General features: G+C 36.6%; 1 protein-coding gene across 2 annotated transcripts; it reads left to right on the plus strand.

The window, feature by feature from the left end:
- The first annotated feature begins 1692 nt into the window (after positions 1-1692).
- prtfdc1a (phosphoribosyl transferase domain containing 1a) lies at positions 1693-12068 on the plus strand. Of its 2 annotated transcripts, XM_079863884.1 has the most exons (9): positions 1693-1778; positions 1934-2040; positions 2701-2884; positions 5400-5465; positions 7230-7247; positions 8250-8332; positions 9319-9365; positions 9489-9565; positions 11645-12068. In XM_079863884.1, exons 1-9 carry the CDS (start codon positions 1731-1733, stop codon positions 11690-11692), a joined length of 678 nt encoding a protein of 225 aa, XP_079720010.1. In that variant the 5' UTR covers positions 1693-1730; the 3' UTR covers positions 11693-12068. The 2 variants fall into 2 exon arrangements, with proteins under 2 accessions (XP_079720010.1, XP_079720011.1); XM_079863885.1 differs by lacking the exon at positions 1934-2040.
- The last annotated feature ends 9713 nt before the right edge of the window (positions 12069-21781 follow it).

The following is a 21781-nucleotide window of genomic DNA, read 5'->3' on the forward strand; positions in this document are numbered from 1 at the left end:
AGTGAAAAGAATAATCAGAAGAGTTGTCCAAGAGCCAACACCAAGTTGTATGGTGTTTTTAGGGTAATGTGCACTGCCATTTCTCCTCCAAATATGGTGTGTATTATGGCATCCAAACAGTTCAATTTTGCTCTCATGTGACCACACTATATTCTCCCAGTATTTCACTGGCTTTTCCAAATGTTGTGCAGCAAACTTTAAATGAGCTTCAACATGCTTTTTCTTCAGTAATGGAGTCTTGCGTGGTGAGCGTGCATACAGGCCATGGCGGTGGAGTGCATTGCTTAAGGTTTTCTTTGAGACAACAGTATCCTGCTATCTGCAGGTCTTTTTGAAGCTCTCCACAAGTGATCCTTGGCTCTTGGACAACTCTTCTGATAAGGGAATCATTCATTCAAACGATTCATTCAAACAATTCTTGTAGAAGCAAGTGTCCATTGATTTTATTAATGGGTCATTGAATCATTGACTCACCTGATTCGCTCAAAAACGATAAATCGTTCGAGAACGAATCACCGCTGTGTGTTGCAGGGAGACACAACTTTTCTGTGTTGTTTGGAACTATTTTTCGTTGGCAAAATAGAGCAAAAAACAGTAAACAGCGTTGTCTAAAAATTGGCAATTTATATTTTTAACTTAGAATGATACAGGAGGCTGAGTGCTATTTTCTGATATTTGAAAAAATAGCGCTCCTGCTCGTGCATATTGCTTAACTATATTATGTTATAAACACAGAATACAATAATTCATACAAGGGCAATTCATATCTTGAATTTAGGGGGCGTTTTTATTCATTATTGGTGGAATTTCCAAGTCCGACCTTGCACGACGTGTGTTCAAGTCATCTTGTATAGATCGTATATGAGTTGAACGCACATGAACGCCACCACAATGTTGTATAGGAGTGGGCGTGTCAGTGAGAAACATGGCAGAATACCACAATACTTCAAGGTATTTAGCTGTGAAATTGTCAGGCTTTTCTATTTACAGCGCTGTAAGCAAATTGCCTGCACAGAATATGATAGCATTATAACAATAACAATGTAGCATAACGATAAAGTTTGCAGTGGCTTCATAAATTAACTAAAAACATAAAAAAGCAAAGCACACCTTATGCAAATCTTTGTTCTTCATTTTCTAGAACTAGAGTTTAAGAACCTTGCTGTATTTTGTGTAATTAATTAAGAGAAAGTACCGCCATCTTACTCCAACAAAAGTGACTTAACGCTCCTGCCGTCGTAAACGACTTCCCACCTCGTAAATACCTACAAACTTCCGAGGACTTAAGCCTATAGCTTTCTTGTTGTGAAGCTTAACACTGGTGTTGATTAATTAATGTTTTTTTTACAATGTTATGGTAAATTATTTTCAGTACAAACATTATAACACTTGAATAGACTTAGACTCGCTTAAATCTGTGTCCAAATGCTGAGGAGAAATATGTAGGTCTATCGTGAATGAGATTCTGTTGTGCTGAAGTTATGATAAGCAACATGACTTGAGTTAATAGTGACTCATGAAAGAACAAACCTCTATTCATAAAAGCCATTATAAATATTTTTAACTAAACTATGTCTATGTCTATCAAAAAGGAAAGTATTGGCATATTTCGATAATGAAAACATGTAAAACGCACCCCACTGTGTTTTGTTTAGTGATGTAAAGTGGGTGTGTGTAAACTACATCTCGTCCTCTCTCAGGAAGCTTCAGTTTAATGCACTCTCGCTCATATGACCACGAGCATGGCAGATGTCCAGAGGAAAGAACCAGGCGTTGTGGTAAATATGCCTGACATATTGAATTTTATTCATTGCAATTTCAGCTGAAATGACAAGACAGCTTGTTCAATTTGCATAGTATTTTTTTCTTCTTCTTCTTCTTTTTGCATTTACTTACAGTAAACCTTGAACTGTTTTATTGACTGTTGATATAGATTAAAGACGGGTGGTCAGGTTACAGTTTGGAGCTGTTTAATTATCCTGAGCATTACCAGGGTGATCTGGAGTGTGTGTACATCCCTCATGGAGTCATTATGAACAGGTAAACACTCTTCTGGACACATATAACATTTGCGAAAATGTAAAAATTCATGTTAGTTCACTGTGCATTGTTGACAAGTGATAACAAATACAACTTTAGATCAGAACAGAGAATTTGGTCAAATTTGGAGTTCATATTGAGATTTCTGACTTCGCAAACTATACTGTAGATCTTGGCAAATCTGAGCACAGTTTGAGACTTTGTGGAGAAATTTTCTGAATCTCTAGAATAGATGTGTATCTTTTTCTCTGAAGAAAAATCCAAGGAGCAGAAAACTTAAGCAAAATGTTTGAGAAACAACTAGGATATTATTGAGATATTGTCATTTACAACTACTTAACTATTTTTGTTACTTATTTGTGTCTGGCATTTTGAAAACCATTATTGAAAACCAAAAACAATATTGCTAAATGCTGTTAAATATCTGTGTTTTCCTCTTGATTGGAGTAAATGAGTATGATGTAAAAACATGAACTTTCAAATATTCATTTTCATCATTGTTTAGCCTTGTGCTTCCTGCTCCACAATCACATTCCAAAGTAATTTGGGTTGATCTACAACTTTGCACATTAACTTCATGTGACCCTTAAATCTAATTTATGGAATCACATGATCTCCACATACACAGTTCCTAACATTGTGATCTAATGTGATTTGTAGGATTGAGTGTCTGGCCAGAGACATCCTTGAAGACATCGGACATCATGACATGATGGTTCTGTGTGTTCTGAAGGGAGGATACAAGTTCTGTTCTGACCTGGTGGAGTCAATCAAAGCTCAGAGTCGCAGCGCCAACAGAAGACTGACCACCAGAGTAGAGTTCATCCGCTTTAAGAGCTATCTGGTGAGGAGAAGCAGAAAGCATATAGCGAAAACTCTATCATGTTTCTCAGTGCATACCTTTTAACACATCTTACCTGGTTTACCTTACTTTTTTCACTGATAAAAAACATAGTTGACACACCCCTTAAATCCACATCAACTCATGTTTACACCCAGAAATGACCAAACTTACCAAACTGGAAAAAAAGAATACACTGCAAGATAATTTTAAAATAAGTAGCAAATAGGCCATCTTGTTGGCAAAGGCTATTTACACTATCTCCGCCAACCATTGACTGGTTGAATCAGGTTGAACAGCTGGCTTGTCACCGTAGCTAAACGTGGCATGGCGAATAAGGATAGTGACCAGTATGAGTACAAATCAGGCGTTTATAAAAAAAAAAGAGAAGCGTGTATTTAAAAAAAAATTAAGGAAATATTCGAAAAGTGAAAATAAAGAGAAATTTGAAATTTGATGATTATAAAGAGAATAATTGAGCTGCACGTGCAGCTCATATTATTAAGCCCGAAGAATATGCGAATACTATGCATACAGTCGATCACATAGCCTTTCAAAGTATTATCATATACAGCCATCATTTCCTGGACCTTAAAGTACACCTTTACTGATTAGCAGGTTCAATGAGGCTATGGGTAGGTGTAGGTGTAGAGGAGGGCCTTATAGGCACAGAGACAAGTAAGGTCCTAATAAGGCAACATTTATTCATGATTTTAATCAATATAAGCATATAAACCGTTATTAGATACGGTTTTACAGTGTACTACAGTACACTGACGTGCAAAGTATTTGTTAGTATTTGCCACTATTTGCACTAGCTAAGTATAATAGCATCTAACACTATTTACACTTAGTGCAAATAGCATCTAAATATTTCTTACACTGCTGTTTTTGCACTTAGTGTAGCCCTCTAGTGCAAATACTCTGCCAATCATTTGTGTTTGCTTTGTAACTGAGGTAAAGTGGCCGTCATCAGCTGTAGTCAGCAGAGGGCGCTCTAATGCTGTGCACATGTTAGTCAGAAAGATAGGTGCATGTGCTCAGAATAGTGTTTATGCTACTCTATTATTTTTGCTGTATGCAATACTGTATGTATATTGTGCAGAGTATGACATTGGACGAGTGCAGTTGTCTGAATACCTGGATGATGTACAACAATGCACGATATTACTACATTTGCCAAACACAGTAGACCTATACCACAGAGATGGGACCAATTCTTAATTTCGCTGTGCGTGTGTAAGCGCGCGCGTGTGTGTGTGTGTGTGTGCGTGTGTTATTTTGGGGACAAATTTGTACCCAGAAGTGAGCAAACCCTGACAAAATCTCCAGAAAAAATTCCTTTAGGAACGTCCTCATTTGTAAATCTGGTGTAAAAATAAAGTAATTAAAGTTTTTTTGTTTTTTTTTTATGTAAAAATGCAGAAAGTTTTGTGTGATGGGATGGATAGGGTTAGTGTAAGTGGAGATAGTATACAGTTTGTACAGAATAAAAACCATTACCTCTATGGAATGTCCCCAGATAGCTAAGTAAGTGTGTGTGTGTGTGTGTGTGTGTGTGTGTGTGTGTGTGTGTGTGTGTGTGTGTGTGTGTGTGTGTGTGTGTGTGTGTGCCCTTGTTTATATTACATTGTGGGGACCAAATGTCCCCATAATAGTAAAACCTGAGATCACCTACATTGTGGGGACCAGCCAGCGGTCCCCACTTTTCAAAAGGCTTATAAATCACACAGGATGAGTTGTTTTGAGAAAGTAAAAATGCAGAATGTTTCCTGTGATGGGTAGGTTTAGGGGCAGGGGCAGTGTAAGGGGATAGAATGTACAGTTTGTACGGTATAAAAACCATTACGTCTATGGAGAGTCCCCACAAAGATAGTGAACCAGACGTGTGTGTGTGTGTGTGTGTGTGTGTGTGTGTGTGTGTGTGTGTGTGTGTGTGTGTGTGTGTGTGTGTGTGTGTGTGTGTGAGAGAGAGAGAGTAGAGAGAGAGTGTGAGTGTGTCAGACATTTTAACGTCAACTTCTTGACTCAGACTGACAAAAATGTCCACACAGTGACATTTTTTTCTACCATGATAGAGAAATCCAAATGTACTACTACAGTAATCAAAAATGTCTTTTAGTACTATACTGGTATTTTATCACAATATGTGTTTATCTGTAATTGAAATACACAGAGAAAATCCAATCGAAGGGGATACAGTAAAGGTCAAGTTGTTCTGTCATGGTTGGGTGGGTCTTCACAGTCTGTGTTTTCCTGTAACTCATGGGCCTCTAAGGAGCCTCCATCATCATGGTCCCGCTTCCTGTCTGAACACAACTAAGCCAGAACGTTCTTCTCAAGCACAGAAGAGCCACTTCACCCCTTCACAAAGGTTCAACTTGACCCTGAGAAGAGGACGCAACCCAATTGTTCTCAGCAGACAAAAGCGGCTTCTGTCTATAGAGACTGTAAGATCATATGTGCTGACAGGGCCACAGAAGGGGGCTTTTAACGTCTGTCTCTGTGTCTTTTACAGAATGACCAGTCCACTGAAGATCTGCACATTATTGGACCTGACGACTTATCCATGCTGAAAGGAAAGGTATTGCGCATGTTTGCTTATTAGTCATAAGAATGCGTGAAAATGGGCTTTATTGGCCTATTAGTGACTCAGACACTATTTCTCATATAGTAGGACGATTTAGGTTAGCGAGTTTAGTGAGAAAGTACATACAGCTTCTAAGGCTGGTGTTCATGTGTCTGAGGTTTTCAACAACAAACCGCATCATTATATCCAGAGTTCTGAGACCTTATAAGACTGAGACATTTCTGAACTACCAGGACTTGTTTGTTGAAAAAAAAAAAAAAGTATCATGGTTGCCACAAAAATATGAAGCAGTTGTCTGAAGGATCATGTGACACTGAAGACTGGAGTAATGGCTGCTAAAATTTAAGATATGGAGTCAAGATGTAGATCCTTTTGTAATCAGTTTTTAATTGTATTTTTAGGTATAATTCTTTGACATGAGACTTGACAGGATCTATCCAGTGAACCTAGATCTAGAACGAGAATCTGACTGGGTATACTGTGGTAATCATAATTTGACCAATAAAAAATATGAGAGCCGTTCCATCCTGTGCAGAACACATAGTTCTAGCACAAACATGACACCATAAAACCGGTCGAACTGTTCAAGAACTCAAAAACTTGTTTTTACAAGCATCAAGTGCTTTTCTTGGCCTCATCAGTCCTCAACATTATCCATTATTGAGACATTCTGGTGCACAAAACTGCAAATAGATTCCCACCTCTATCATGCAAAGAGCCAGAGGCTGTATCCTTGATGAATGGTGCAATATCATCCAGTCCTCCAAGCAGGACTGAAGCTGTTCTCGAGGCAAATGGGTCACTTCTTATGACAAATCCACAAGAATAATCGTCAGGTTTGCAGTTCTTTTGTTCACTCCCGTCTATAGTCATGGTACAGCATCCAGAATTGCTTTATTATTACAGATGTGTCCGATATAGAGATTTCAGGCAGCTCTATAGTGAGCAGATGACTGTTATTGATTATATTCATTACCAGTAATCTGCCATCTGTCATTTCTATAGCTTGTCTAGAATGCATTTCAATTAAAAGTTTGGGGTCAGTAAGATTTGTTCATCAAATAATCCTGAAACAAAATAGCATGGTTTCTGCAAAAATATTAAGCAGCCCAAATGTTTTCAACATTGACTATAAGAAATGTTTCTTGAGCAGCAAATCAGCATATTAGAATGATTTCTGAAGGATCATGTGACACTGAAGACGCAGGAATAAATTACATTTTAAAATATATGCAAATAGAAAACAGATATTTTAATTTGGAATAATATTTCACAATATTGCAGTCTTTGATCAAATAAATGCAGCCTTTGTGAGAATCTTCAAAAACATACAACAATCTTACCGACCCCAAACTTTTGAACGGTGGTGTATTGAAATTACATGATCCATGGAGTTCTTATGATGGGAAAAAAGATTACTGAAAATATGAATAAATTACCCCAAATAGGACTAAATTAAACTGTTAGTGTGGCATTTCATGGTTGGACCATGGGTCATTCTATGATCTTTACTCATGAAAACACAAGTATAATTTAAGAATATAATAGAATGCCATATAATAAGGTGGCTGTGCTTGCATGGGATCAGATCTACTTAAAATACTCCACCAAACAATCACAGTGTGTGTTTTCTATGATGATAACATCCAGATTCTCTCCTGATGTCTCTGTTGTTTTTGGATGTTGTTTTAAATCTTTTGGATTTTCTAAATTCTAACACAATTCTCTCTCTCTTTTTTCCCCTCACATGCCACACAGAATGTCTTGATTGTGGAGGTAAGATTGTGCTTTTCACAGTGGGTTTAGCAAAGTATGCAGACATATAAATATATTAACAAAATCACACAAACTAACTGAAATGAAATGCAAGAGAGAAGCAAACAAAGTTTGTTATGAACAATTCCCATGGCACATGTGCAGGGTAGTCTGGGATTTGTCTGGAAAACAATAGAGTAGAAAGGTATTTTCCTTTCAGATCAGATTTCACATCAGACGTTTTCCAATGAAATCACCCATGTAGATCACTCCATGTGCTGCAGCATTGAATAACAGTGCTGTTGATCATTATTTCCATAACTTTGAGTACGTTTTTTTATGTTACTAAACTCTCATTTAAAGTCTTGTGCTGCCTAGACAGAATTTCAGGCATCGTAGCTGCACTCCAGGGGTGAAGGCTGTGCTTATATATATATTAATCAGATTTGAACTGTTTTCAACATTGATAATAATAAGAAATGTTTCTTGAGCAGCAAATCAATATATTAGACTGATTTCTGAAGGATCATGAGACACTGAAGACTGGAGTAATGATGCTGAAAATTCAGCTTTGCATCACAGAAATAAATTACATTTTGAAATACATTAAAATAGAAAACAGTTATTTTAAAAAGTACTAATATTTCACAATATTTCTGTTTTACTGTATTTTTCATCCAATAAATGCAGCCTTGGAGAGCATAAGAAACGTATTTCAAAAACATAAAAACATTTCACCAACACCAAACTTTTGACCGATTTGTGTATTGCATTGTTAGCTAAAATCAAACTCTTTTGAAATCAATTGCAAGTTTTTCTTGTGTGCTGTAAATGAAGAATCTGCTTGACACAATTGCTGTATATGTAGAGTATTTCAGATCAAAGTCAAACACTTTGAGCAAATCCACATGGAATCTGCACCTGCGAAACTCTACAGGAACATCTGAATGACTGTAGACAGCAAGGCATGTAGCACTATATCTCCATTACAGTGTAATCTTATATGTATTCATTTCCTCACAGGCAATAGTGGACACAGGAAAGACAATGAGAGCCCTTCTACAGCACGTGGAGACTTTCCAGCCCAAAATGGTTAAAGTTGCAGGGTGAGAAGGGGTACTACATTAAGGCAATAGCTATGTTTCCATCTAAAGCTGTGAATTTAACATATGCACAAAATCGTCACTTGCTGGAAAATTGTTGCAAAATATCTGTAGTAAAAATGGAAGTTGCTGCAATTTGAGAAGCCACTGTGGTTCCTTTTTGTACATCATAAATGACATGCAGACGAAATGCAATAAACAGAAGGTGAGTTTGACTTAATGCGGAGCCAAATGCAATGCATTCTGGTTAAAACGTTTGTCCGATTTCGATTTTAGCGCATCTTAGCACTTACATCCAGCGTTTTTTTTATGAGATATCCAAACATTCACATAAAAATAGGCGGATGGAAACCAAATACTTTTCCTCTGAGGTGGAAAGGGAGGCAGTGTCTCCTTAAAAAAACTGGATTTGAAAATACTGATATTGCAAAAAATAAAACGACACAAATATTACAAAATGTGACTTTAAAAAGTGTAAAAGTCACTCGTTTTTATAAAGTAACACTGTCCAACAGCGACACCAGCGGGTAAAGTTACAGCGGGAGGCGTGCCTTCCTTGAGCCCTTGGACCTTTAACAGACCCCTTAAAGTGTGCGCTGAGTTTGGTGGGGGGTAATTGAGAAGGAATGGGGGAAAGTCATGTGAGAGGAGGAAATGCCTCCATCGTGCTATGATTGGAAATGATCAGTTATGATTAGATATGATTGGTTTGTGTGATAAAACATTAGTTAGTGTAAAAATACAAAATACTATTGTATTTGGTCTCTTTTTTTATGTAATGTTTATTTAACCAGGAAAATTAAGTGTAACAGGGACATAAATTTGCCTCCTCATTTTAAAACACCACTGATGGAAACATAGCTAATGGAAGAGGATGCGTGGCCTGAGATCAAATCAAGCTGAAGAAGAGGGGCAGACCTCGACATTTTCATGGTTTTGATCTAATGGAGGTTAAGGGTGTTAATGTGTTCCTGTGTCTCTTCCCTCAGGCTGCTGGTGAAGAGGGTTCCTCACGGGGCGGCAGAGCTCCCTGACTGTGAGTGCTCAAGGGTGCTCAAACATACTTCTGCCCAGCGGAAATGGGCCTTAATGGATCACAATATGATTATCTGAACACGGCTGTGATTCATGAGAACTGATTACTTGTGTTTCTCTGCAGATGTTGGATTTGTCATTCCCAATCGTTTTGTGGTGGGTTACGCTCTGGACTACAATGAGTACTTCAGGGACCTCAATGTAATATTACGTCTATTTTTGTTAAATTCCATGACCTTTTGAAGATGAAACGATGAGAGTACAAATGTACGAACATTAGGCATGTTATAATGGTAGTGCCACATTTTGTGATCCAGTCAACTCATCTCTAGAGCAACAGGAAAATGCAACAATGAAAATTCTGTCATTAATTTCTCACCCTCAAGTCGTTCCAAACCTGTAAGACTTTCATTCATCTTTGAAACACAAATTAAGATTTTTTTAATGAAATCTGAGGGCTTTCTGTCCCTCCATAGACAGCTATGCGACTGACGCTTCAAAATATTCATTAAGAGATCATTAAACTAATCCATATGAATTGAGCGGTTTAGTCCAAATTTTCTGAAGACTCGATCACTTCATGTGATGAACAGATTGAATTTAGGCTTTTATTCACATTTAAACATTCATCAATACACACATCAGTTGTGGTGAACAGAAGCTCAAGCATTTTCACTTGATGTGCGAGAACCAATGAGGTTCATTCTCATGTTACGCAGCACGTTTGAGCTTCAGCTAGCCTGGTTAAAACCAGACCATTCTCAGTAGTAACTGAGTTATGGTCTGGCAAAGCTCCTTTAATAACTCATTTCCAAAGGGGCGTCACCAACGGACGACGCTCAAATGCCTCTGGGCGCAATTGGATAGACCTAAAACTCCTAAAACCAATCAGAGCGATCGGCATCGTGTAAAGCCATATGCGGTGTCCCAATTCGCCTAAGTTACACTACGCCATAAAAGTATGTACTCCTTTTGTGAAGAAAAGGTATTTACTTTTGAATGTGTAGCAAACAAGTAGGCAAGCTTTGGAACATACTACTTCGTCATCTTTATTGGACGGATCTGTCGCGTGCATCCTGTCACGTAAACTGCCCTGTCAATCATCTTGTCACAGTTAAAATCATCTATTAAATCTAATTTTATTTCCTACCGTTTCGGAGAGAAATGTAGTAGCACGTTCATCTGCCAGTGGGTCTTTCATGGAGACTGTCCTCATGTGTTTGCAATTTGAATATAATAAAGCATTTAAAAGTTGAACGGACGTCGCTCAAATGCCTCTGGGCGCAATTGGATAGACCTAAAACCAATCAGAGCGATCATCATTGTGTAAAGCCCGCCTCAACGTTTCTGATTGGTGCCGCGATTTCTAGGCCATGGAAATGGGCTTGAATGAGCTCTTTGCCAGACTACTTCTCGAGCAAATCTGAATTTGCCGGATGTTGTCTGGGTTTTCCCAGGCTAAGCTTCAGCAAGAGGTTTGTTCTCACGCGTAAAGCAGGTTCGGTTGAGCTTCTGTTCATATTCGCTGATCAATGTTTATAAGTGAACAAAAGCAATTCAATCTGTTCATTATTTAAAGAGATCATAAAATGCAAAAACGTGTTCTGCACGAATGAAAATTCTTTCATTCATTTGAGTAAATAAAAGCCTAAATTAAATCTGTTCATCATATAAAGTGAGCAAGCCTCTTCAGAAAATTTGGACTAAACCGCTCAATTCACATGGATTACTTTTATGATCTCTTTATGACCTTTTTGAAGCGTCAAAGTGGTAGTTGTGTTGCTGTCTATGGAGGGATAGAAAGCTCTCAGATTTCATTAAAAATATCATCATTTGTGTTCTGAAGATGAACGAAAGTCTTACGATTCTGGAACGACATGAGGGCGAGTAATTAATGACAGGATTTTCAGTTGTGGGTGAGCTAACTCTTTAAGCTGCATAAAAAGGCCTCCCCATCTCAAAGCTCATCATAGAGCGTTATATAAGAGATGAATCTCTGAACCTACAGCATGGATGTCATCACTGAGTGTTGAGCAGGACTTGGTGAACATCCAAATGAAACCTGGCATGCAGCACAGCATTCATCTTTCCTAGAAAACTCTAATCAGCCTCACACATCATGTGTTCAAGCCCCTCCTGAAGCTGTAAATGTGATGGAAAACATCTATCTGTCACATTGCAGACAAGCAGAAGCAAACATTTCGCTGTGTTACTTTTACAGCTCTTTTTTGTGCTTTATTTATCACTTGACTCACGTAAGCGATGTCTTCCCCTTCACAGCACATCTGCGTCATCAGCGAGACGGGGAAACAGAAATATAAAGTGTGACAAAACTCCCTTCAAGAGGAATGGACATTTATATTACCGTAACGGATGAAAAACTCATTCTGACACAAGATTACTGTGTTCTCAAATCAGAGATCTGAAATCTGTCACTGACATGCTGAATTATGTTTGAAATATTATATAATGTGGTTTGCATGAATTGAGTAAAGTCACATCGCAATACTAACGTGATATGATGTGGAAAACAGACTTACTCTGTTCCATTTTATATGCTGTATCAGTTTAAGAGCCCAGCTGCCCATTTTGTTCTCTTTGAAAGACATATGTTTGTGAGACCATCCATGCCACTGAGGACATTCCACGCTTTTCCTCGGGTTGTAGGGAGGCAGGAGCTTTATCCAGTCCCAAAATTGGACAGTGGGCTATAGCTATATAAAATTAATTGCAATTTTATTTTTGCATTCTGAAAATTCAAATATGTTACAGATGATATTACTGAAATAAAATGCCTTGAAAATGCCTCGATTGTCTTGAGTTGTTGTCTTGTCTCTGTAGAAGAGTCCTGATGTCTACTGTAGAGGACATAAGATAAAATATGAAAAGTATATTTCTTGTCTGTGAGACATAACAAAGATATGTGCTGCGTCTGAAATCGCATACTGTCAGAGTTGGTACTACATTTGATTTTGAATTTACTTTACGACTATTAAAAAAGTACATTCTACTGTATATAGTATGATATGGGTAGTATGAATGAAATTTGGACGTACTGAACTACATCCGAGTGACAAGTCGGATGTAGTTCAGTACGTCCAAATTTCATTCATGTGACCTACCAGAGTCAGTTGCGTCGATAGATAGATAGATAGATAGATAGATAGATAGATAGATAGATAGATAGATAGATAGATAGATAGATACACTTTTTTGTTGGGTTCCAGAAGGGAAAATGAACATGTATTTGCACACTATAAAGGGGCGCTAAATAAAGAACATCTGAACAGCCCTGATTCAAAATGATTTATTAAAAATTTGTATTGAAACGTTGGATGGTGTTACAGTATTTTCCCTGGGGTTTGACCTCTTTGTCAGCATACAACCAGACAAAACCAACATGAGGGTTTGATTTACTTTACAACCTGCTGAGGCTATCTCACATCTCAGACAAGCAATGAATGCACTGGAAATTTATTGCTAATACAGAACTCAAAGCTGATGTTCACTGAGAATCCCGGGAAAAAAAAAAAAAAAGAATTTCTGCTCATCTGTTTTGGGTCTGCTGTCTTTCAGGCAATCTGCTTGAAAAGTCTAGCTCTTTAATTCAAGTAAGCTGTAGCAGAAAAGGCTGCTAACACCTCCAAAGGCGTTACACATTACACTAAATCTGAAACTGTTTGCACTATCCACTATCAAAAATGTACCTTTTGTGTGATTTCTGAGTCTGGTTATGATATTGTCCTCCATGGTTGGTTTAAAGTGTCGATTGAGAGCTGTTTGTGCCTCACACCAAGCTTTCCATGACTCAGTCTGGGCGCCAGCCGGGTACAAATGCCAACAGCCGCCATCTGCCATCAGTTACTGCGCCTCATGACTGGAGAATGCAGCGCTGCACTGGAGACACAAAACACTTTATTTCATTAAATCAGTCAGTGGGTCATAACAAAGCATGAAGATAGTGCATTATTATTTGTCTTACAAAAGATTATGAGACTTATTTGTGATTGAAGTTCCCATTAAATGGTCTGACGAAAGCAATTTTCTGTTCTTTTCCAAATGTAAGTTCACATCAATGAAGGACACTATAATACAACTAGATTCAGTAGTTTGCACAACAGACTAACAAAAGAATGGATGGATGGATGGATGGATGGATGGATGGATGGATGGATGGATGGATGGATGGATGGATGGATGGATGGATGGATGGATGGATGGATGGATGGATGGATGGATAGGAGAGACAGACGGACGGACGGACGGACGGACGGACGGACGGACGGACGGACGGACGGACAGACAGACAGACAGACAGATAGATAGATAGATAGATAGATAGATAGATAGATAGATAGATAGATAGATAGATAGATAGATAGATAGATAGATAGATAGATAGATAGATAGATAGATAGATAGATAGATAGTTTTCATCCGTTTATTGTCTGCCAGGTGAGAATTGTCACATTGTGAAAGTCTGATAATAATAGCTTGTTTATGTAAAGTCACAAGCCTTTTGAATTTGCAGACCTGTGTATTCTTCTTTTCTTTCTGTTTTTCTGAAAACAGCATTGATTTACATTTTTGAGACTTAGTGACGCTTGGTTTGGGATTAAACACGATTCCTGATGACATCTGAAAGCTCAGTCAATAGGAGAACATGGAAGCGCAGGAGTAAGGAAAAGTGCTGTATGGGTACACACATAGAAACAGTACACTGGGATTGGATTGTAGTTTTTTAAAAAGGGTTTAACATGCATGTTAGTGCAGACAAGAAAAAAAAAAAAAGATTTGACTAAGTCAAATCTTAAGCACACAATGTATCATGTTGCAGTTCTATACAATACAACCTTACATGTCTCAGTATAGGTGTTTTGGGCTAAATGCCCTTCATGTAAGAGAAGAACTAACAGAGCTCTCTTAGTTCCAGATAGAGTATCTGATGTATAGCAACAGATTACAGAGGAGGAAAAACCACCTCTTGTCTCCCTGAATAAAGAGGCATTTTGGGTCTATGTGACAGAATTGACAAAGTAACTCTTTGTTGGCTTGGCTGTGACTCACTCGCTCTTATCAAACATCAGCATTTAGGAACGGTTAACTTACCTAGCCGATAAATGCTCCACACCTCTGTGGGAACCTGGCAGCCTCTCTCCCATCAGCCTAAAACAAGATCCGCTGAATGACAGACAAAGAGACGGGTGAGTTTCTCATGCTGGGTCTCTGAGACATCACCAGAGGAGCATGGTAAAAGACACAGTAATGAAACACTTCACGTGATGTGTGGCATGGGACAGAGGGTATGTTTCATTTCTCAATAGGTGCTAATGATTTGTGATGGTTGACACAAATGACTCAAAGGACAATATATATAACGCTAAATATATAGTTCTAAAAATTGTTCTATATACAGTACCAGTCAAAAGTTTGGAAACATTACTATTTTTAATGTTTTTGAAAGAAGTCTCTTATGCTCATCAAGCCTGCAGTTAAAAAACAAACAAAAAAAACAGTAATATTATGAAATATTATTACAATTTAAAATAATGGTTCTCTTTTTTAATATTAGGAAGGAAGTACTCCAGTCTTTGGTGTCTTATGATCCTTCAGAAATCATTATAATATGCTGATTTGATACTCAGTTATTATCAATGATGGAAACAGTTGTGCTGTTTAATATATTTTTTTGGAATACTTTTTTCAGGATTCATTGATGAGTAAAACGTTAACAGCATTTATTCATAAAAACAGCATTTATTCAAAATAAAAACATTTCTAACAATATAAATCGTTACCATCACCTTTTATCAATTTAACGCATCCTTGTTGAATTAAAGTACTAATTTATTTTTTTTAAAAAAGTTATTGTTCCCAAACTTTTGAACGGTAGTGTATATTGTTACAAAAGATTTCTTTTCTAAATAAATACAGTTCTTTTTAACTTTTTATTCATCAAATAATCCTGAAAAGTTCACAGAGCCCTGTCGTAAGATGGCCGCCGGTGATGATTCTTTTGCATGTTAGGCTCTGATTAGGTTCAGCGGTTACAATTTAAAGAGAATACTAGTAAACATGTTTGATATATTCAGCCGTCAAGAAAGTCAAACCTCAACCAGGTAATCAAGGTTGGCAACCATGGCCATCACACTACTCACTGTTAGCATGATATACATTTACACCATCAAAATTAATTGTCACTTAAATAAGAGGAATTTAAACAATATGAAAATTACACTCGTGGCCTGCTGTCAGATGATACAAACCTCAAAGGGCATTTCATTACATATGTCACCCAAAGAATGTTCTTGTTGCCATTTTTTTTAAAATTGATAATTGTATTTAGTTATTTCATTTAATTAATACTATCTTCTAAGATTTAAAATTGTAAATATATTTTAACAATCATCAACCATTTCAATTGTGACTTATACAACCAGTTAAATTAATGTAATTGAAAATATGAATTCAATTAAATTTACATTCTTTATTATCACCAAAGCATATACACAAGTATCAGAGTGAAGGTCTTGGATGCAATTATGTTGTGACAGGAAAGACCAGAATTCACAAAACATTAACTGCATACTATACATGTAATGCACAGTATTCTCATGATACATTACTATACAAAATGAAAAATTACAAATACAGAATACATTTTAAAAATTCATATACATTTTAAATGTTGCAATGATTCTTTGAACCGTTCCCGTTGCAGTTCAAGTAACAAAGCAGTGACTGGACACAAGCAGTACAAGGATAGTCCACCCAAAAAATAGAATTTTCTCATCATTTACTCTCCTTCATGCCATCCCAGATGTATATGACTTTCTTCTTCACATAAACATAGACAAAGATTTTTAAGGAAATAATCCATCTCTGTGAGTCCATAATACAAGTGGATTGTAACCCATGTACGTAAGACAGTTGGTCGGAAGTGATTTTTCGCATGGATTACCGTCATGCTCACTGTGTGTGGTTTTTAAAGCGTCTTTAGGACTCGCAGAGATGGATTACTTTCCTTACAATCTTGATTCGTGTTTATATGTAGAAAGAAAGTAAAATGCATCTGGGACAGCATGAGGGTGAGTAAAATAAGAGAGAATTTTATTTTTGGGTGAACTATCCCCTTAACATTCATTTGCTGTTGGTATGCTAATCCAAGATCAGCATAGACTAATAAGAATAAAGTGCAACCTCTTGTGAACTGTGTTTGTTTTAATCTAGAGGAAATTAAAATATTTGCTAGTTTATATTAAAATGAAATAAATCAGGTGTCTGAAGATCAAGATCCCAGTCATTCAAAGGTGATGTGTCTGAACAGAGTAAGATTATTGTCTGACAGGGACAGTGGATCTCTGGTACTATCACTCCATCAGCATCACTCTGTGTCAGCATCAGAATTTTGTTTATGGAAAAGTTGCTCCACTCCTGGAAAATGAGAGAGGAAATGTATTATAATCTAACAATACAAACTACTTTGAACTCCCACATACAGTAACAAGTTGCAGATTTAAAATATTTTTTCCAAACAAATTATATAAATGTTTTAAGGGATTTTACAGTACTAGCTTAAATATTTACCTCGGGAGTCATGAAGCATTTATCATCTGTAATACTGTTGTGTAACCAGTAGATGGCTGTATAGCCCTATATATAAACATCCATGGCTGTGTATTCCCCAGTTGCTGGATGTTTTCAGTCATAATTACTTGCATGTATTAAGGTTTTAATTTGGACATATATTTATTATTAAAGACTATTAAAGATTAAGCATTTTTCTCAGAAATGTTCATTTGAAGTGCATTTTTTGGCGTTATTATTAGTCAAATATGGACACAGAAAAAGCATTTACTCATACTAGCTACGTATAATAGCTTTATCTATCAGTCATCTTTATCACACAAAAGTAATCAGAATAAATAATTTCTAAATAATTAAATAATTTTCAAGATTCAAAATAATTGAGTGTTTATTATTATGAACAGAGACGTGTTCTGTGGTCAAGTCGTGTCTCTCCTCTTTCAAAAACTCTGCATCGCAAATTAATCAGCAATTGAGAAATTCAGGTTTAAATAGCTTTATTGGCATGGTAAAAAAAAAGGCTTTACATTGCCAAAGTTGAATCAGGCAGTGATTGACAGCGCTCTGGTCCTTTGGCATCGGTCATTGACTGATACAGTACTTTTTGTACTGTAGGCTACAGTACAGATACTGTACATTACTCTAGCCCAATGTTGTTTGGGGTGGCTGGGGGGAAATATGATCTAATCGAAGACTGTAACCGAATGTAGATAAATAAACAAGTCATGTAATGGGCTAAGTTACATCAAGACAACACAGCTGTATAATGTTATGGGCTCTCACTGAGCTCTAAAATGCCTCTCCACCTGAAAAAAGCCAGTACTGTATTATAAATAGTATTAGTATAGTATTGATTAAAAATAAATAAATCTGACTTACCACGAGTAGGCTATCCAGTATCCTGATAGCGACGATGGCTAATGATAATGATAATGATTCGTCTGTAGGCTACTATTCCTTCTATAAGAAATCATCTCAACAATATAGTGTAGCAGCAAAAAAATACAGATATAAACTTAATATCATTAAAATGAAATAGAAAGCTGCGCTTACAGACGCTCACATCCACACATAAACACAGCACTGACGTCTTCACTTCCAGGTGAAGAAGCTGTCAATCAAAAACTCAGTAGCCAATAAGAGCACACTGCTACTAGCCCCGCCCCCACGAGAGAAATGTGTCAGAACAGCAAACGAAAACTCTGGGAGCGTAAACGAAAACTTCAGAAGCGTAAGCGAAAACTTCAAAAGCGTAAATGAAAACTCTGGAAGCGCATTTGTAAGTTCAGATCAGCGAACGCAATATGAGAAATAGTTAGCAAAACATGCAGTGTATTAAAAACGAAGTCAAAAAATTTGCCTGCGATTTATTCTTTTTCAGTTTCAAATATATTTTATTCAGTTTCAATTTATATTTTAATTAGTTTCTTGAAAAGTTACGTTCATTATTATTGGAACAAAATTAATTCCATAGTTTCTAGGCATAGGCAAACTAGGCGGTCGCCTAGGGCGCAAACAGCTGGGGGGCGCCATTGAGAGCCCCCACCACACCAAGAGATTTTTGCCCAAGCGAGTGAAAATCCTTCTTTTTTTACATTTCCGATAATGGAGCGTATCCCAGCTGGCATTTTAACGTAGAGTCAGCGTTGAATCAACGTCAGGTGTCAGTGTTGGATAACCGTTGGATTTTGTTTAGATTTTGCAAATCTAATCAACGTTGAAATAGCAACGTAATTCCAACGTCAATCTAATCAACGTTGAAATAGCAACGTAATTCCAACGTCAATCTAATCAACGTTGAAATAGCAACGTCATTCCAACGTAACGTTTCTCAACATAGGTGAATTTGCCAACGTTGAATCAATATTGATTTTAGTTTAGATTTTGCAAATCTAATCAACGTTGAAATAGCAACGTCATTCCAACGTCACGTTTCTCTACATAGGTGAATTCGCCAACATTGAATCAATATTGATTTTGGTTTAGATTTTGCAAATCCAATCAACGTTGAAATTTCAACGTCACTATAAAGTCCTGCTTTTCAACAGTTTATTTTGTTAAACTGTTTTCACTAAACTATTGATGTGTTCAACAATAACACTAAACACCTTGAAATGGATACATAAACACTAAGTTTGCGGACACGCACAGTCAGCTAGGAAGAAGCCAATTGGTCAAAGCAAGACCAGGAAGAAGATTAATAAAGACATTTCACTGACATAAGAAACATGCTTTATTGCATGGCTGCAAGTGTGCCAACATTTCACACAACATCATTTTACACGTGTCGAACTTTAACCTTTAGAAAAACGGCCCAAACATTGGGCAACATTGAACACGGCTGGTTAAATCTTCCCTTTTTGTTACTTCTTTCTGCCACCGCCACCTATCCTCTCTGGTGCATATTTCAAGTATTTGACCATGTATTCGTCTGCTTTTGTTGTAGTTGTATCAAATGAGCTCAAGACAGCGTCTGATGAGGGGGGGGGAAACAGATCAGTATTAGCAAACGTTAACCTCTCAAATTAAAATATTTTGCAAATATCAACTTTTGTGGAATTGCCAATGTTTCAAGTATATAAATTAGTATTTATCAATGTGCAAGGTCATTGATAATCATGTGCTTGGGCAAGCAACAAAAGGCAGTTGGTAGTAACCAGTGCTGCCGGTAGAGAAGTTAGTCTAGAGCCCAGAATGGAGTACACTGTAAAAAAGCCAACTTACTGAAAGTTCTCCAAATAAACATAAAACAGTAAAATGAACTAAGATATTTTTATTGGAAGTGTTCATGCATCATACTAAGTTGATTCAACAAATTCGTGACTTAAATGATGAAAACGTACAATGTTTTGTTGTTCAAACTAAATCGTTTTAGTTTTCATTGAAGTCCGCGTTTTTTGTTAGCGCGTGCGCAGTTTGAACCCTGAACGCATGCGCAGTGTGAGACTCGGCGGTTAGCTCTCTGTCTGCAGCTGGTGAGAAGCATAGACGGATGAGAAGTCGGTAGCAAAGTGCTGCCTTCAATTCAGCGTTTCTGCACAATCACTGGTATGTATTAATCATTTTTATAATCGACTGTATGTTATTTGTCTTATATGATGTTTTGTGCTCTTCCCAAACTGATGGCCTGATGTAATTCACCATCACTGTTACAGGCCGCTGTTACATCACTACCAACTCTGACCAACTAATACTGGAAGAGGCCAATGCTGATGTTATCCTGCCTATTCAATCCAGCGTTTCCAAAGATTCACAGGTATGTATTAACGACACACTGACGGGAATATTGCTCTTTGTGTTGTTTACTGTTACCACCGGCGCTCTCTGGAAGACTACATTACCCATCATTGCCTAGAACTACAGCAAACTACGGCAGCTCAAATAGCTCAAAATACACAGCACGTTTAGTTTTTTTTTTTTTTTTTTTTTTCTCTCGTGGTGACTCTCCCTGCATTCAGAATGGCATAATGTTATGTATTTTAAAAATAATATTTTTTTATTGTGAATAAAATTTTTATTTTAAAGTAATTCATTATTTTTTTAAGTAATAATTGATGTGCTATGTTAGACATTTTTGAAGTAGAAATCCGTTTTGAAAGTTTAAAACACTGTTAATTACAATTACTAGGTTAGCTGAAAGAAATATTGTTAAAAAAAGGTACAAACTAAGACTTGATTTGGCCTTTAGGGACTTGAACATGTCTGGTATTTATCATTTTTATAATCAACTGTATGTTTTGTCATATCAAATGAGATGTTTACTCATTATGTATTTACACTAGTTGAGGAGTTCAGAGAGAGATGGCCTGCCACCTGCACTTTTTCTAAAGGATGAGGTAAACCATTTAATAGCAACTGTTAATATTATTATTATTTTAATTATTATTTCTAAAGATTATTATTAATTATTATTTCTTTAGAACATTTTAGGAATACTTATAGTAGTAAAACTTTGTGGTGATTCCAACTGACTTGTTTTTTACAGATCTCCATGGAGTTTTCGTGTATCTATAACGTCGACCATGAGAATCTACTTTGAATGAACACATATAGAGAGGAAAATAGTAAGTAAATAACTTTATAATATCAGTTATCAATATCATAAACTTAATTATGACATCAGTCTGTTTTTCATGCAGTTGTCAATTGGGAAACTGTACATGATTTATTGACAAATTTTATGATTTTACTTTTTTGATTCCACTGTATGTAAAAGAGCAATCTGTACATTCTTTAAAAAAAAATCTTTGTTATGGACCAAGTCATATGGATTTGGAATTACATGAGGAAGAGTAAAATATGACAGAATTATCATTTTGGGTGTGCTGTATACATTTAACTCCCAAAGCAGATCCCTATGTTAAATTATTAAGAGTTAAGGTCATAGTGCATCTGCAGATTAAAATAATATATATATTTTTTTCCTTTCTTTTTAGGTGAGTGACATTACCACACGTCAGAAAACAGATCTTGAGGGATTGCCACTTTTCCAGCATGAAAACTCTACAAGTTTACCCAGGAAAATTACCATTTTCATTTTCATTTCTGGTAAATTACCATTTTCATTTTCATTTCTTGGTCATTTTTTAATCTATTTATGTTTTACATGTATTCAGGTTATTTACACAACAACATAAATAATAATAATGTTGTTGTTGTTGTTATTATTTTTAAATGTACACTTCAATTAATACCCTTATCTCATGAATTATTCTCCCAGGATACTGATCCTTTAGACCACGGCACCAAAGATGTAGAGATCGGAATCCTTACTGTGGCCGAAGATGCCGCTGTTACATCACTACCAACTCCGACCAACTAATACTGGAA

This window comes from Squalius cephalus (assembly GCF_949319135.1).
Source record: "Squalius cephalus genome assembly, chromosome: 25".
Lineage (NCBI taxonomy): Eukaryota > Metazoa > Chordata > Actinopteri > Cypriniformes > Leuciscidae > Squalius > Squalius cephalus.